At 41.5% G+C, this 16,982-nt stretch overlaps 1 protein-coding gene across 2 annotated transcripts in view; it reads right to left on the reverse strand.

Annotated features, from left to right (window-relative positions):
• Positions 1 to 1,241: 1,241 nt before the first annotated feature.
• Positions 1,242 to 16,982, reverse strand: part of LOC126293743 (carbonic anhydrase 2-like) — a 252,477-nt gene continuing 236,736 nt past the window's right edge. For both annotated transcript variants that reach the window (XM_049987095.1, XM_049987096.1), the window contains one exon: positions 1,242 to 10,180. In XM_049987095.1, coding sequence (XP_049843052.1) covers positions 10,076 to 10,180 — 105 coding nt within the window. In that variant the 3' untranslated portion in view covers positions 1,242 to 10,075. The remainder of the gene's footprint in view (positions 10,181 to 16,982) is intronic.

Below are 16,982 nucleotides of genomic sequence, written 5' to 3' on the forward strand. Positions count from 1 at the left end.
CCATTCTGAGCGGCGGCGTTACCTAAAATGTTTTCCTCGCCCACTCACGAGGAATCCGCGTGATTTCAACGCTCGGGGTCGAATAAAGGGATAAATTGTGGGAAAGAGAGACTAAGACGATCTTCCCAACCTGTGACACGTTCCGCGGCCGCGTTGGGCAGAATTGAGGGGGGGGGGGGGGGGGGGGGAGGTGATGGTGATGTATGGCTGAAGAGGTGCGTTCCGGCACTGATTACATCCGGAACGTCTTCTTCACAGGAGCAGAAATTAATGCATTGGTTTTGCTGGGCTCTTGGCCTGGACATGACACCTTTGTCTCTAGGCGGACGCCCGAAAGGCTTAATAGATTTCGGATTCCCTTCAGACGTAATAGTGTGATTCATTCAGCCTCTCGGTAAAGAAATTTTTCGACAGTGTAAAAAGCATTTTTCAGAAAATTATCCGACAATATAACTTCCGGTGGATGTTTGTCATTTGAGGTTTTATCTGCGAAACAGTGTTGTTACACTTCAGACATTGTCAGTCGGTATCACAACGTTCTATGAATCTCATCAATTACGCTTGGCACGCAACACAACATTCGGAACAATAGCAATGACAATTTCTTTCTCCATCCCTGTTCTGACTAAATAGAACAGACACTTTGCATTTTTGTGACGAATACATGATCTGTTTCGTTGTTGGTAAAATATACATTATTATAAAACCGTAAGAACTGTGCTACATGAATTATTGTAAAATATTTCATGTCAACAAATTAATGTACCGATCGATGGAGGTTGTCTGTAATGTAACACCATACACTGCCTTGATTTTCTTTTCTCTGCTAGACACTGTATAGATGTCAATATTTTCTGCAACTTATTACCAAAATTAATGATTTTATACATTTTTGGTATGGTTTATGTTATTAAAATTCGTGTAACGCATTTTAGACTTCATGCTATGTGGCACTACGTTCTCGTGTGACAGCTATTTCTGGTTATTTGCCGATTCGCGCGCTTGGCAGGAATGACTGTATAGACCGCCGTTAGAAGCAGCTCTTCGTGCGGCAAAAATGTGTAACTTAATATTAAAGAAAAATATTTGCAGTGCGCCCAACAGTGCATTTATTTTGGTGTGTTTAATCACTGGGTAGGTTTTGACGTGTCAGATTGGATGAATCCCTTGCCAGTAACCAACATCCACTGTGGATGCAATGAGAGATACACTAGCTTTCTTTAAGAAACGTTAAATTTTGACTTTTAATGATCCATTTATTGTATTCATCCTCTAAGATTAATTGTGACTGTAGTTATCCGTGATTAATCACTTTTAGAGCTCTCATCCATAAAATAAACACAAGGATATGTTTAATAGGTATTCCCATAGATGTTTTCAAGTTATGAATATGAAGGTGAACGATTTCTTTTTCTATTTAGTTGATGAAACGAAAGACTTTTCCTCATTTTTTTATATGTAATGTTTACTGTTGCATAATTATTTCTGTTTCATCATAAAAAATATGATATATACCTGAAACACTATTGCACACAAACTTTAAGCATAAAATTACACTTTCAACCATTCAAATAACTAAATATTGTGTAGATTAATACATAAGTTACAAAAGCTTGCTAAGTTTTCAACGAGTCTTCAGATATTAAAAACTATTCTTCTGCAGTTGGCAAACTTGTAATTCGTTGTTATATTTCATATTATAACACAGTAATAAACTAACAATTCTAGAAGGTTGATTGAGTTCAAGAATGCTAACTGTCAAAGTCATTGAAGAGAAAAACAGTGAATAAGCATTACTGTCGCTATATTTCATGTAAATGGTTCGTTTGGAAATGTGTGAAAGAAACAAAATATAAAGCTTGCATGCACACCCATTACCAACTAAAAAGACAATAATAACAAAAATTTCAGTTTCAGAGTGTTTTGGAAATAGTGGAATGCATGAAACAAAAATTAATATCGTTAAAGTATTATGTGCTAATAATACTGTAGACATTACTTTACTCAATTAAGAATGCAGGAAAATGTAAGCAAATTTTATGTATCATTCCAAAGACATAAATTATACAAATTACTGTGAGTATGGCAATGATACATGAGGTTTTATGTGGTAAGAGTTGATTATATAGACATCAATTGCTTCTGCTAAAAATTATTTAATGGATTACAAGGTGTTGGCGATCACAACATTATTTGTGCAGCAACACATTTTGTGATTGTTGGGGAATTATTAATAATAAATGTTTCTGAACAACATAAATAATGGTGGACCAAAGTGATTGAAATGTTGTTCTTATCCCAACATTGTTTCCATAAGCAGAGCTACTTGTTTTGAAACACATATAAACATTATAATTATGACAAATTTCTTCTATGTCTTGTATAGTTTACATTACATGATCATAAATTACTTCTAATGCACTAACATTCAATTATCAAGTCAATTATCACATAGTTTTACAGAACAACACTACAGAATAATTAATAATAAAAAAACAGGGAGAACAAGTACTTAGTTATTTAAATTGTTTGTTTAGCATTGGAAGTTGAAATCTCATCACAAATTTTATTACAAATTTCTCCTTGGTTATTAGCCTCTTCAACCTCTCTCATTAGTTGCCCTAGTGTTTAGATGTTGGTTTTCTTTTTCACCTGGCCCCATTCAACTTCCTGGAAGGCAGATGATGTGTTTCTCTAAGTGGTATATTTGCCTCTGAATTACATATTCAGGTAACATTGAGGAGTTTGTGATAGTATGTTGTTGCCAGCCCTACTTCTATCTTTAATTTTTATTGAACTCAGTTCTTCTTTCAATCCTCAAAATTCAGAATGATTTTCTGTATGTCCAGATATCAAATGAATACTTTTCTATGTGGAGCTCTGTGGTGGTCTATGTAACCACACCATATTGGAACACCAGAAACACTAGTGACAATAAATATGTATCAGTTATGTGTGCAACCATGTAGACATATCATTGTGCATTATATGTACTCATACCATGTTGTGGTACAGTGAAAGTGATTTAATTTCGTCCATCATAATCTATGTTTTAGGAAAGCCTGGAACTGTCTCATTGCTGATTTAAGTAATGAAAAGCTCCACCAATCACTTGTTTTTTCATGCCTAGCACAAAGCGTTTCGAGAACTTATTCTCATTTTTTTAAGTGCATTTGCTTACATGAGTAGTTTTGTTGATGCCTATGTGTGTTATTTCCTGCCTCACTTGCATTACAGATGTCTTTTTCAGGTTAAACTGCAATCGAAAAACTGGACAAAATGCATCTATAGTACAAGACAAGTAAAAGATTATACACAGAAACGTTACCAAAAATATTCATGCAAACAAATGTACATGAAAATAAGAATAAATTCTCGAAATGCGTTGTGCTAAGCACGACAAAATAAGTAAGTGGTGCAGTTTTTCGTTATTTAAATCAAGAGTGAGATTGTTGAAGCAGCTGTGTCGATTATTATTACTATTATTATTATTATTACCACCTAGTGAGTGCATTATTGTGTAGTTAGGGGATCATGAATTATGCAACCATTTCCAAATTGTCAAAATCATGCTGAAGAAAATAATACTAATAAATGGAACAATGGAAACTCCTCGTAGGAATATCAACAATGTAGGAAAAGAGAGATTGCTACTTACCCTAAACATGACACGTTAGGTTACAAACAGGCGCTATTAAATACACTTACACACAAGCTTTCGGCCACAGCCTTTGTCAGAATGAGAGAAACAAATCATTCATTCACACAAGCAAGCACTAATCACGCACACACACACACATGACTGCCAACTCCAGCAACTCAGGAACCTAACGTGTCATTTTTAGGGTAAGTAATAATACTAAGAAATGATTATGTGTGGTCTGTGTGGAATATGCGTACCAATAGTAATAAAGGTGTTACTGACTTCCAGATGTATGAGTAATGTCGTGGTGTGTGGGGATGGTTTTCAGGAGATGTGAGCATGTGCTGACTTGCAGGTTCAGTCCGTGTAAGATCAATTCAAGGGAGAGAGTATTAGTTGGGTATATAACAAAGAAAATCGCCGAACAGCCATGCAGACTGAGAAGTTATTTCATCTTATTTTCAGTACCAGTTTCAGCAATTCAGTATGACATCTTCAGGCCCCATATGCACCTCTTAAAAATTACACTGTTCGACAAGGGTTCTATTTCTGATATTAAAGTGTGTGCTTCTAAGCCAGTTTACTGTGGGAAATTCAAATATGTAAACAAACTATCGTTGTCAGGGATACTTTTTATGTAATACATATATCCACAATTCATGGAAATCACAGAGAAACACGGGGATGTTGGACTTCCAGTAGCGATGGAACGTGAAAATTTCTTGTTCAGCAGCAGGTGGGACGAATCATATGTCATTGGGTTATCCCCGCCACACCTATGTCAGTAAGACCACCTGCAATAGGTCATTAACTCGAATGACGACATCCGGTCACTGCCACGGCAGCAAACCTTTCACGCTTCGCAGACGCAGATGCATCAAGTTACAACAATGGTGTTACCCGTAATTTGTATCAGTCTTAACGAGTGGGTGTTTTGGCCGACAAGTAACCGTCTCTGTCACATTTCTGAGCACAGTTGAACTTATTAGTTCCTGTGTTTAAACTGATTTAGCCTGGTACTGAAGGTAAATTGACTGCTTGCTTTTACATATCGGCGTTTCTCTAGTATTAATGTAATACAAGTGTATTACTGAAGAGGTATCTTTAAATTTTCAGAAATGCCACATCGTCGATGATGTCAATATAAGCCAGACAACTTGTGCTATACCTATGGGAAGTTCATCTTTTTCAGAAATAGGAAGAAAATTTCAACAGTCATAAAGGAAGCATATGAACATTACTTTGGGGTAGAGGTAGGAGACCAAGATAAAGAATGGGCACCACATTTCTGTTGTGCTACATGTTACTGCAAACTAATTCAGAGAATGCTCGTGGTGTGGAGAGAGCCCAAGTGCCACGTTAATGATTGTTATTTCTGTCTAACAAAAGTTCAGGGTTTTACAAGAAAAAAAATATCGAAGAGGCACATTGTTTACCCAGATCTGGCTTCAGCGAGAATGCTAGCACAACGTTCTGACGGCCTTCCAGTAGCCTCAAGAGCTCCAGGTCAAATTCGGAGTGACAGTGAAGTAAGTAATACTGAAGAAATCACAGATGATGATCCTTTATATCACTGCACAAATGAGTCATCGTCACATTTGTTAACACACGCAGATTTAAATGATTTAGTATGTGATCTAGGACTAAGTAAACAAAAGGTGCAGCTGCTTATTTCAAGATTACAAGAGTGTAATCTACTGCACCAATGTACTAAAATCAGTTTGTTCAGGCACAGAGAACATGTCTTTATTTCCTATTTTGCAACTGACGGAGCACTGACATTCTGCAATGACGTTGCTGGCCTAATAAAAGTGCTGAACTTCACCTATGTTTCACAGGAATAGACTTTTCATACATGCATCGAAAACAAGTCTCAAGGGCGTTTTGCTCCATAACGGAAATAAAAAACCCTCTGTTCCAGTAGCTTGCGCCACCTTGACCAAATTGAACTACGAATTCGTGCAAAGGATGCTAAATTCATGACAATACAATGAATACAAATGGAAACCATGTGCAGATTTCAAAGTAATTGTTGTGGTACTGGGAATGCAACAAGGCTACGTGAAGTATGCCTGTTTTCTATTCGAGTGGAATGGTCGAGAGAGATATCCATACTACGTTAAAAGCCAAATGCCCTAGGCGGAGATGGAAAGTGGGCGAAAAGAATGTACAGAGTGAAAGTCTGGTAGCTCGTGAAGATATACTACTTCCACCGCTTCACATCAGACTCGGTCTAATGAAACAATTCGTAAAGGCCATGGATCCAACAGGCAGTGGGTTTGCATATCTAGCTACCAGATTCCCCCGTCTTTCAGCTGCAAAAATAAAGGAAGGTTTATCCGTTGGCCCACAAATCAAGGAGCTGCAGAAAGATGCAAATTTTGAAGCACGTACAACTGACAAAGAAAAGAGAGTATGGGGCTGTTTCAAGATGGTTTCAGAAAATTTCTCGGAGGAACAAAAGCTACTAACTACAAAGCAATGGTGAATGATGTGATTAAAGCACATCGAGATCTGGGGTGCAATATGTCTTTGAACGTACATATCTGTATGATGGACTCTCATCTGGATTACTTCACAGAGAGTTGTAGTGATGTATCGGATCAACACGGCGAAAGATTCTATAAAGACATTTCTACCATAGAAAGGCGTTATGAAGGGAAGTGGGCATTTTCTACGTTAACAGATTATTACTGGAATATCATTCGCGAGAAGAAAGATTCACAATACAAGGGAAAAAAGTGATGTGCATTACAATACAATGGCTCATTTTTTTGTCAATTTTCTTTAATTTCTCATGTCAAATAAATGCTACAAAACGTATACACAAATATTACTGTCTTATGTATTAGTCTCACCCTCCATTAATGAGATGAACTGATAAGATCATAAAAACGTGAATTTGTTTATCTAATTTCACCTCATGTTTGCTGCACTACATCAGAAACGGAAAAGAGAAATAAAATTGCGATGAATCATAAACAATCCCTATCAGTAAAAAACTAAACGCAGTTTTGAATTCAGCACTCGAAGTACAACTAGGAGCACAATGTATTTTTTCAGAAATAGATTTTTTTTTTTGTAGAACTGTGTTGTCAGTATTGGTATACTGTGGACCATCTGTTTCTGGATTTCGTGAATTAAGTGCTTCCTTCGAAGATTCGACTTCTGCTTCCGTGACTGTAGTCAAGTCTTCGAAGCAAGCACTTGAGAATTCACAACAGCCAGAAACAGATGGCCCCAGTATGCCAATACCGATAATTTTTGAGAGATGCATATGGGGCCTGAAGATGGCATACTGAATTATCGAAACTTGTAGAGTAAATAAAATAAAATAACTTCTCAATTTGGACGTCTCTCTGGCGAATTTCTTTGTTAAATATTTGACCAGCCTCTGTCCAACGACTACAATGGATCAACAGAGACTAGTAGTCAGGTGGCTGAACATTCACTTCATTCCTGCCCCAAGGAGACTATATTCATCAACGTTATGATAGGTATGTGCACTCTCGTGAACAGCAACTGTTTTTATGAATTTTGCAGACACACCAAAATAAATTACTTATTATTTGCAAAACTGTGTCTATTAGTTATTACAGTTAAAGCATTGATGGCTATAGACTTAACAGTGCAATCTACATTTATTTTCTTCTGCTCTCAATAAATACAATATTTTGTCTCAGATTTGTTTGAATGATTTCGAGCTGAGCCTTTATCCCTGACTTACAGACATTAATTAATTACAAGAAAGCACACTGTTGGACGGGCAGGAGCGTGTGGCTGATCGGGCTACAACAGCTCAGGTGCATACGCAGTACAGGCACTGGCCAACAGCAGTCGTCGCAGCGTGAGTGTCCAGGAGGTTGTATACACATATCTTTACTGGGCCACATTCACATGTCTCCTTTACGGCCTTGTACCCGAATAAGTGTAAAAAAAAATTTTAGATTTTTAAGAAATTCTCTTAAGTTTTCTGGACCAGGACATGTTTGTTTAAAAGGAAGTTGGAACAATCGGAAGCCCCAAAATTAGACGAATTTAAAAGTGCCTGCACACATGACGGTGTCCCATAGCACGCAGACAGGTATTTTAAGAACAGTATTTGGTCCTCACTTGCCTGTCTTTTTATGAATTTTTAGTCTTTAATGTTGCTCCACTTTTGTGTATACAGAGAGTGTAGTCGTTATTTTGCCGCTAACAGTTATGGAATTATTTGTGGTACATCTGAATGGGCTTACATCAAACTTCACAATATATTATGTGTATTTCAGTAGTAGATGAAATTATCAAATTTTCAAAATTAACGTTTGAGAAAGGCAGTATGGGCTACCTTCTTTCATAAAACATTCACAGGTCTATGTCTTGTACTCTGTCCACCAGACAGTGAGTCATAGTGTGGCTACCAGAGGGCTATTATTCAAAGTAAGACCTACAAACATAAGCACTCAGTGCCACTTGTTATAAGGAAAGGTGTAAACCTATATATAGGGGTCTTAGTGGCACAACATTATCAGAAAAGTAGGGCTCAAAACCCAAATGAGAGTTTTAACAACTGTATATGCGAATGCTTACAAAAAACTCTTGTAAAAATTAGCAATAAGTGTGCTGGATGTTCTCCTATGGTTCAGTGATGATGCAGTGTCAAACGGTAAGGTTATGGAATTTATGTGTGTGTCTGATGGACTAAATATGCAAAGAGCTTTATTTGTCACTGACCAGAGAAGATTCTTTGAAGCAGAGAATTGAGTGTTTGAACCCACCAAAGAAGAAAGAATAAGAAGCGTATGAAAAGAAAAGGGAGGACGAACAACATCAGAAATAAGATGAATGTGGACCTAGGGTACGTTAGCGTTATGCACATTAGATAGAGAAACAAGTTTTAAATTTAACCTGAATTTACCCATAAACTCACTTTTTCCGTGTTATGGTACACAATGGTTAAATACTAGTGAGTCCAGAGGGCTAAAATTTTGTATACCATCTTAAATCATTCTTAATTAAAAATTAGACTATTTTCTGACTTAAATAAAAAATTAAAGACTTTTTTTAAATAAACCCATGAGTTAATTACAAAAATTTTTGGTAATCGTTATTAAAAATGTTTTGAGTTAATATTTAAGATAGCAACAGCTTTTCAAAAGTCTACTTTAAATACCTTAGTGTGAAGAATTTCCAGAAAAAAATTAACACTTCTACTTTGTTCATATTTAGAGTTGTGTGTACCTACGCTGTGCATAAATAATTAACATGCTTGATTTCACCTGCAACACAAACTACAAAAGTGTGGGACCAAAAACGTTCCCAAAAGATCTGCTGCTAAGCATTACATGAGTCTGCAATTCTTATTCTTTGCGCTAAATTCCTTAGAAAAATGACAAAGTTTTCAAGATTTCCTCTCATGTTCGCAAATGAGTCTCCTTATTTACTGAATGCAGTAGTTATACTAAGGACATAGTTGTGGGGTGAGTCTGCCTAACCAACCACGATCACCAATCCCAAATTTTTGATAATGTTGGGGACGAGCATCTAACAGCGGCCTTGGTGAGAGCAGAAGCTAAGCAAATGTAGATACCTCAGACTACATCACAAATGGGTGAAGGTGTTCTGCCGAGTGGCTGCCGCAAACCTTGTCCAGACCAAGTCTGAGAGGTCTCTGCTCTAGTCAGATCGGTAAATGTTGGTGTTGCCACCTCCATTCAGCGGCTGCAAAGGTCAGGCCAGCAGCAGAAAAGGTCCGAGGTCATTTCACATCAGGAGAAGAGAGGTGATGGTGCAGATGTCGAGCAGCTCCAGCCCAGGTATTGAGATCTGGCCTGAAGGCAAGGGTGATGGTGTCCTCATTTAGAGGCTGCAGCTATCACTCATCAGTTCAGGTCTGCAGCCACAGGTGACTGAGCGTCCATTCAGCTGCTGCAGAGGTCTGGTATATGGAGACCAGAATTATGCTTGTTGTAATGGCGCTAGGTCTTCTTGCCTGGTTATATCAGTTCAGATCACGAGAAGTTTGTGGTGGAACCACGACTGAACTGGCACCAGCTGCCTCTGGTCTGGTCAGGTCAGGTCAGAAGACGTTGGTCAGTTCCACTGTTCAGCTGGCACCAGCCACCTCTCGCCTGTTGTGTCAGATGATGTTGGTGACAGTCCAGCCAGCACCAACTGCCTCTGGCTGGGTTGGGTCAGAAGATGTTGGGCAGCACTAACATTGAACTGGCACCAGCCACCTCTGGTTGGGTCAGGTGAGAAGACATTGGTGACAGTCCTGCTGTTGAGTTGGCATCGAGTGCCTCTGGTGAGGTCATGTCAGATGAGAAAACGTTGGTGACAGTCCTGCTGTTGAGCCCACACCAGATGCCTCTGGGCACGACAGGTCAGAAGACGTTGGCAACAGTCCTGCCACTGAGCTGGCACGAGGCGCCTCTGGCCGGATCGGGCTCAGAAGATGTTGGTGACAGTCCTGCCGTTGAGCGGCTGTAGAGGCCTCCAGTTGCGCACTAGCGGCTTGCCCTTGTCGTTCTGTAGGCGTGACAGTAGCAAAAGCTGCAACACAATAATACCATAAATGAAACTTCCGTCTTCTTCAGCTTCATTAGTGGCATGAAAATTTTTTAACTCTCAAGGAAAGAGCTTGTGCGCATCAGATTCGTACATGCACAGCTAGGTCTTCATAAAGTTTAAACTATCACCTCGAAAAAGTAAAGTTGCATCATTAATTGGTTTGTAGGTACAAACTGAAATGGTTACATCACAGTGCCATAGCCAGCCACTAGAGGAATGGAAATAATACGATGCACGCATAGGCGTCCTCGGGGGGTGGAGGGATGAAGGGACGAGGGAGGGAGGAAGGGACAAAGGAGGGAGGGAGAGAGGTAGGGAGGGGGGAGAGAAGGAGGGAGGGAGAGAGGGAGGGAGGGAGGGAGAGAGGGAGGGAGGGAGAGAGGGCAGGGGACGATCACTTGCTCCCCTCCCTCCAGAAATCTGGAGTAAACAGGCTTTATTCATTACCAACGGAAAATGCTTCTGTCGGAGTACAAGTGGTCAGTACGTTCTTCTTGCAAACACTGACAGAAAAGTGGCGAAACAGTTGCCTTGGGTTGCCTTTGGCATGCGAACATATTAGCGTTCTTAACACAGAACATTCTCAACCCTTTCCCCGAGTCCCTATTTGTAGTTAAGGCTGCATACTCAGCACCTCCCTATCACTGTCATTGTCTATACGGGATGTTACAAAAAGGCACGGCCAAACTTTCAGGAAACATTCCTCACACACAAATAAAGAAAAGATGTTATGTGGACATGCGTCCGGAAACGCTTAATTTCCATGTTAGAGCTCATTTTAGTTTCGTCATTCCAACGTGATCAGACTGTAAATTTTCACAATCAACATGTGTGGGCTGACGAGAATCCGCACGCAATTGTGCAATCAGGTCATCGACACAGATTTTCTGTGAACGTTTGGGCAGGCATTGTTGGTGATGTCTTGATTGGGCCCCATGTTCTTCCACCTATGCTCAATGGAGCACGTTATCATGATCTCATACGGGATACTCTACCTGTGCTGCTATAACATGTGCCTTTACAAGTACGACACAACATGTGGTTCATGTACGATGGAGCTCCTGCACATTTCAGTCGAAGTGTTCGTACGCTTCTCAACAACATATTCAGTGACCAATGGATTGGCAGAGGCGGACCAATTCCATGGCCTCCGCGCTTTCCTGACCTCAACCCTCTGGACTTTCATTTATGGGAGCATTTGAAAGCTCTTGTCTACGCAACCCTGGTACCAAATGTAGAGACTCTTCGTGCTCGTATTGTGTACGGCTGTGTTGCAATACGCCATTCTCTAGGGCTGTATCAGCGCATCGGGGATTCCATGCGAGGGAGGGTGGATGCACGTATCCTCGCTAACGGAGGACGTTTTGAACATTTCCTGTAACAAAGTGTTTGAAGTCACGCTGGTACGTTCTGTTGCTGTGTGTTTCCATTCCATGATTAATGTGATTTGAAGAGATGTAATAAAATGAGCTCTAACATGGAAAGTAAGCGTTTCCGGACACGTGTCCACATAAGATATTTTTTTCCTTTGTGTGTGAGGAATGTTTCCTGAAAGTTTGGCCGTACCTTTCTGTAACACCCTGTATACAAGTATGTCTTTCTTCCATTGTCTCCTTTTCCTCCCATTGGTTTACAATATATCCTACTGCTGCAGTCTCCTCTCTCACTTACACTGTTTTCTTTCTCACTGCCATTGCCTCCTCTATACCACGGCAGCTCAAAAATTGGGGGGAGGGGGCTCCATCTTACGTTGTGCCCTATCCCCTTATGTTTATAATTTCGGTTTGGCTGGGTCCATACCCCCCAAGATTATGTATGATCTCTACTCGTCTGTATTTTTCATTTGCACTGTCTACTCTCACTTTTGCTCCCGTTGCTACTATTTCCATCCGTCTCTTTCTCTTTTACTGCCACTTCTCTAACTATCAATATCTGCTCTTTGTTTAGCCCCCACTGCTTTGGTCTTCATCCATCTCTCTCTTTCTCTTTCACTGCCACTTTCTCTCTCCCACCATCACCATCTCCTCTCTCTTTCTCTCCCACTGGCACTGTCTCCTCTCTCTTCCAACATCACTGTGTCTCTGATACTCTCTTCCAGCACAAAAAAAGCGTGAATATGTTCGCATGCCAAAAATTTTGGTGAGGAAGTCAGTATGAGGGTTGACACAATTGTTTCTTCACTTTTCTGTTGATCTTTTCAAGAACAAAACATCAGCTATTTTTGTGCTCTGACAGAAGCATTTTTCTGCTGATTGCCTTATTTCTCTGCTGCAGCAGGGTCAGTTGGTTATGTAAACCCAATCCTATGGTTCAGTAAAATTTTGGAAGTTTATTTATATACACAACAAAAATCGTTTTGTGTCACCCCTGTTCCCAGAACTCCTGAAGACAGACGTTGACTGTGGATATTGTATCACAGACACATTCCGTTTGTCTGTTCAGAGATGTCAGTAAACCCGCCCAAAGATGTAAACAACCATGCATGAGCAGCGCCTATTAGACGGAGGGGGGGGGGGGGGGGGTTGGTCCGACAGCCGATCAGTTCCAGTCACTCCACCAGGAAGGAGGAACACGGCTCGTGTTGTCTGTAGTGCAACCATGCCTAGACGGTCAATACCGCGGTTCGATTGCGTCCGCATTGTTACTTTGTGTAAGGAAGGGCTATAAACAAGGGAAGTGTTCAGGCGTCTCGCAGTGAACCAAAGCTATGTTGTTCGGACATGAAGGAGATACAGAGAGACAGGATCTGTCAATGACATGCCTCGTTCAGGCTGTCCAAGGGCTACTACTGCAGTGGATGACCGCTACCTACGGATCATGGCTCGGAGGAACCCTGACAACAACGCCACCATGTCGAATAATGCTTTTCATGCAGCCACAGGACGCCGTGTTACGACTCAAACTGGGCGCAATAGGCTGAATGGTGCGCAGCTTGACACTCGACGTCCATGGCAAGATCCATCTTTGGAACCACGACACCGTGCAGCGCGGTACAGATGGGCCCAACAACATGCCGAATGGACCGCTCAGGACTGGCATCACATACCCTTCACCGATGAGTGTCGCATATGCCCTCAACCAGACAAACGTTGGAGACGTGTTTGGAGGCAACCTGATCAGGCTGAACGTCTTAGACACACTGTCCTCCAGCGAGTGCAGCAGGATTTTGGAGTGGCATTACGCCGCTGGTGGTAATGGAAGGAGCCGTAACGGCTGTACGATACGTGAATGCCATCCTCCGACCGACAGTGCAGCCTTAACGGCAGCATACTGGCGGGGCATTCGTCTTCATGTCCAACAATTGGCGCCCCCCTCGTGCACATCTTTTGAATGACTTCCTTCAGGATAACGCTCGACTAGAGCGGCCAGCATGTTCTCCAGACATGACCCGTATCGAACATGAGGAGTGGGACAATCTGGACCGACAGTGCCTTGATGAACGTGTGGAAAGTATGCCACGACGAATACAGGCACGTATCAAAGCAAGAGGACGTGATACTGGGTATAAGAGGTACCGGTGTGTACAGCAATCTGGACCACCACCTATGAAGGTCTCGCTGTATCGTGGTACAACATGCAATGCATGGTATTCACGAACAATAAAAACGGCAGAAACGATTTTTATGTTGGTCTGTATTCCAATTTTCTGTAGAGGTTCTGGAACTCTCGGAACCGAAATGATGCAAAACGTTTTTTTATTTTTGTATATTTCGATACATTTATATACTTTGACACATATAACCAACAAACAAGGTTAATACAAAATCGTTTGGTTACATTTTTTTCTGGATACTTTGGTCATCAATCGCATTTCATCAGGGACGCGCTGTTTAGTATTAGTAATAATGGTAACAGAAATACTTTATTGAATTTGCAGTCTTTCCAGTGTTACATACTCTTTTGGCAGTCATGTTAAGTTTTTTGCAGACATGTTGAGACGCTCTTTATCACATTTTGGTCGCTGCATATTGTGTACGCAAGTCATGAAGATTTAGTGGTGAAAATAAGCTGACTGGAAACATAGTTTGGTTACCTCAGAAACCTTGTGATGACCATATGGCATATGTTCGCTATGTTAGTTAAAACTACATTCAGGCGTCAGACCGAATGTTACGTGCAGATTTTATGGTAATTTTGAATCCCTGAACCTCGGTAATGGATAATGATATCGAGAAAAGTTTCAAATTATAGATGACGCCATCTCCACAACTGGTTGTTTTGTACAGGATTTGCCTTTGGCGTACGGAAGGCGGAATGTGGAGATTCGGATGAGCGTAGGTACTTCAGTTACACTACTGGCCATTAAAACTGCTACACCACGAAGATGACGTGCTACAGACGCGAAATTTGACCGGCAGGAAGAAGATGCTGTGATATGCAAATGATTAGCTTTTCACAGCATTCACGCAAGGTTGGCGCCGGTGGCGACACCTACAACGCGCTGACATGAGGAAAGTTTGCAACCCATTTCTCATACACAAACGGCAGTTGACCAGTGTTGCCTGGTGAAACGTTGTTGTGATGCCTCGCGTAAGGAGGAGAAATGCGTACCATCACGTTTCCGACTTTGATAAAGGTCGGATTGTAGCCTATCGCGATTGCGGTTTATCGTATTGCGACATTGCTGCTCGCTTTGGTCAATATCCAATGACTGTTAGCACAATATGGAATCCGTGGGTTCAGGAGGGTAATACGGAACGCCGTGCTAGATCCCAACGGCCTCGTATCTCGATCTGTCGAGATGACAGGCATCCTATCCGCATGGCTGTAACGGATCGTGCAGCCACGTCTCGATCCCTGAGTCAACACATAGGGACATTTGCAAGACAACAACCATCTGCACGAACAGTTCGACGACGTTTGCAGCAGTATGGACTATCAGCTCGGAGACTGTGGCTGTGTTTACCCTTGACTCTGCATCACAGACAGGAGTGCCTGCGACGATGTACTCGACGATGAACCTGGGTGCACGAATGGCAAAACGTCATTTTTTCGGATGAATCCAGGTTCTATTTGCAACATCATGATGGTCGCATCCATGTTTGGCGACATCGCGGTGAACGCACATTGGAAGTGTGTATTCGTCATCGCCATACTGGCGTATCACCCGGCGTGATGGTATGGGGTACCATTGGTTACGCGTCTCGGTCACCTCTTGTTCGCATTGATGGCACGTTACTCTGAACAGTGGACATTACATTTGAGATGTGTTACGACTCGTGCCTCTACCCCTCATTCGATCCCTGCGAAACTCTACATTTGAGCAAGATAGTGCACGACCGCATGTTGCAGGTCCTGTACGGGCGTTTCTGGATACAGAAAATGTTCGACAGCTACCCTGGCTAGCACATTCTGCAGATCTCTCACCAATTCAAAACGTCTGGTCAATGGTGGCCGAGCAACTGGCTCGTCACAATACTCTTGATGAACTGTAGTATCGTGTAGAAGCTGCATGGGCAGCTGTACCTGTACACGCCATCCAAGCTCTGTTTGACTGAATGCCCAGGCGTATCAAGGCCGTTATAACGGCCAGAGGTGGTTATTCTGGGCACTGATTTCTCAGGGGCTACGCACCCAAATTTCGTGACAATGTAATCACTTGACAGTTTTAGTATAATATATTTGTCCAATGAATACCCGTTTATTATCTGCATTTCTTCTTGGTGTAGCAATTTTAATGGCCAGTAGTGTAAGTAAGAACAAAAATCGGATAAAAACTGACTGGAGCTTTATTTCAGTACAGCTAGTCTAAGGATACAGGCTTACAGGTGCGGCTGTGGGAAGTCAACCGGGGAGACACGAGTGAGCTAGTCAGCTTTGGGGGGGGGGGGGGGGGGGGTGATGGCGGCAGTGGTGTCGCCGTGTCCTATCTAGTCCTTGCTGGTACCACCACGTGATCCTTCGTAGCCCTCTGATTGGCTGCTGGAGGACACTGTGCAAAACGTGGCCAGTTAGAGACGCTTTTGCGGTGCGTCACCCCGTCAGCAGGACTCACTGAGAGGGGATTATTCACACTGACTGAACGTTGGTAGTTGAGACCCAGCCACGACCTTACAGTGAAACAGCAGTTCAGCTGTGTCGGAACCATAAATGGTCACACAAAAGAGCCAAAAAGAGTTTTCTTTTGTTGTTTTCTGCACAAGTATATTAATTCTGAACCTTTGGATCTCGCTAGCAGATAATGATACCGAAAAAAGTTTCGAAATTCTCCAGGAATATCATCTTACGTAAAAGTTTGTTGGATGTCGCTAAGTGCCCGTGTTCCCAAATACTGGACGAATACAGTGTGGATAATTTGCACGCAGTGAGTTCAGCTTTCCTCTACACATACACATAAAACTTTAGGATAAAACTGTACCTTTCAATGAGTAGATAGGGACAGCATTTTAAATTGAAAATCGAAGTTTTATTGCCCCTGGAAGCCGTTAGAAAGGCGACCTGCTGTTTAATAATATATTGTAGATATGTTATTTTTAATCTGATATACTAATTGCTACATGGACAATAATATCAAGTTACTGATTTTTAAAAACTATACTAAGTTGTTCATAGCGATGTTTACAAATCGCACTTAGTGTCTTACTGATTCCAATCCTTCTAACTCTTTTAATCTCATTATTTCGTTACTTATATTGTGTAGTAAAATCTTATACAATAAACAATAATACTTAGATACTGCCTTATAGCCTTTCAGATGGAAAACTTCCCTGAAATGCCACTGCCGTTTGTTAGCCGGCCGCGGTGGTCGTTCGGTTCTAGCCGCTCCAGTCCGGAGCCGCGCTGC

The sequence above is a fragment of the Schistocerca gregaria genome, chromosome 10 (genome assembly GCF_023897955.1).
Source record: "Schistocerca gregaria isolate iqSchGreg1 chromosome 10, iqSchGreg1.2, whole genome shotgun sequence".
Lineage (NCBI taxonomy): Eukaryota > Metazoa > Arthropoda > Insecta > Orthoptera > Acrididae > Schistocerca > Schistocerca gregaria.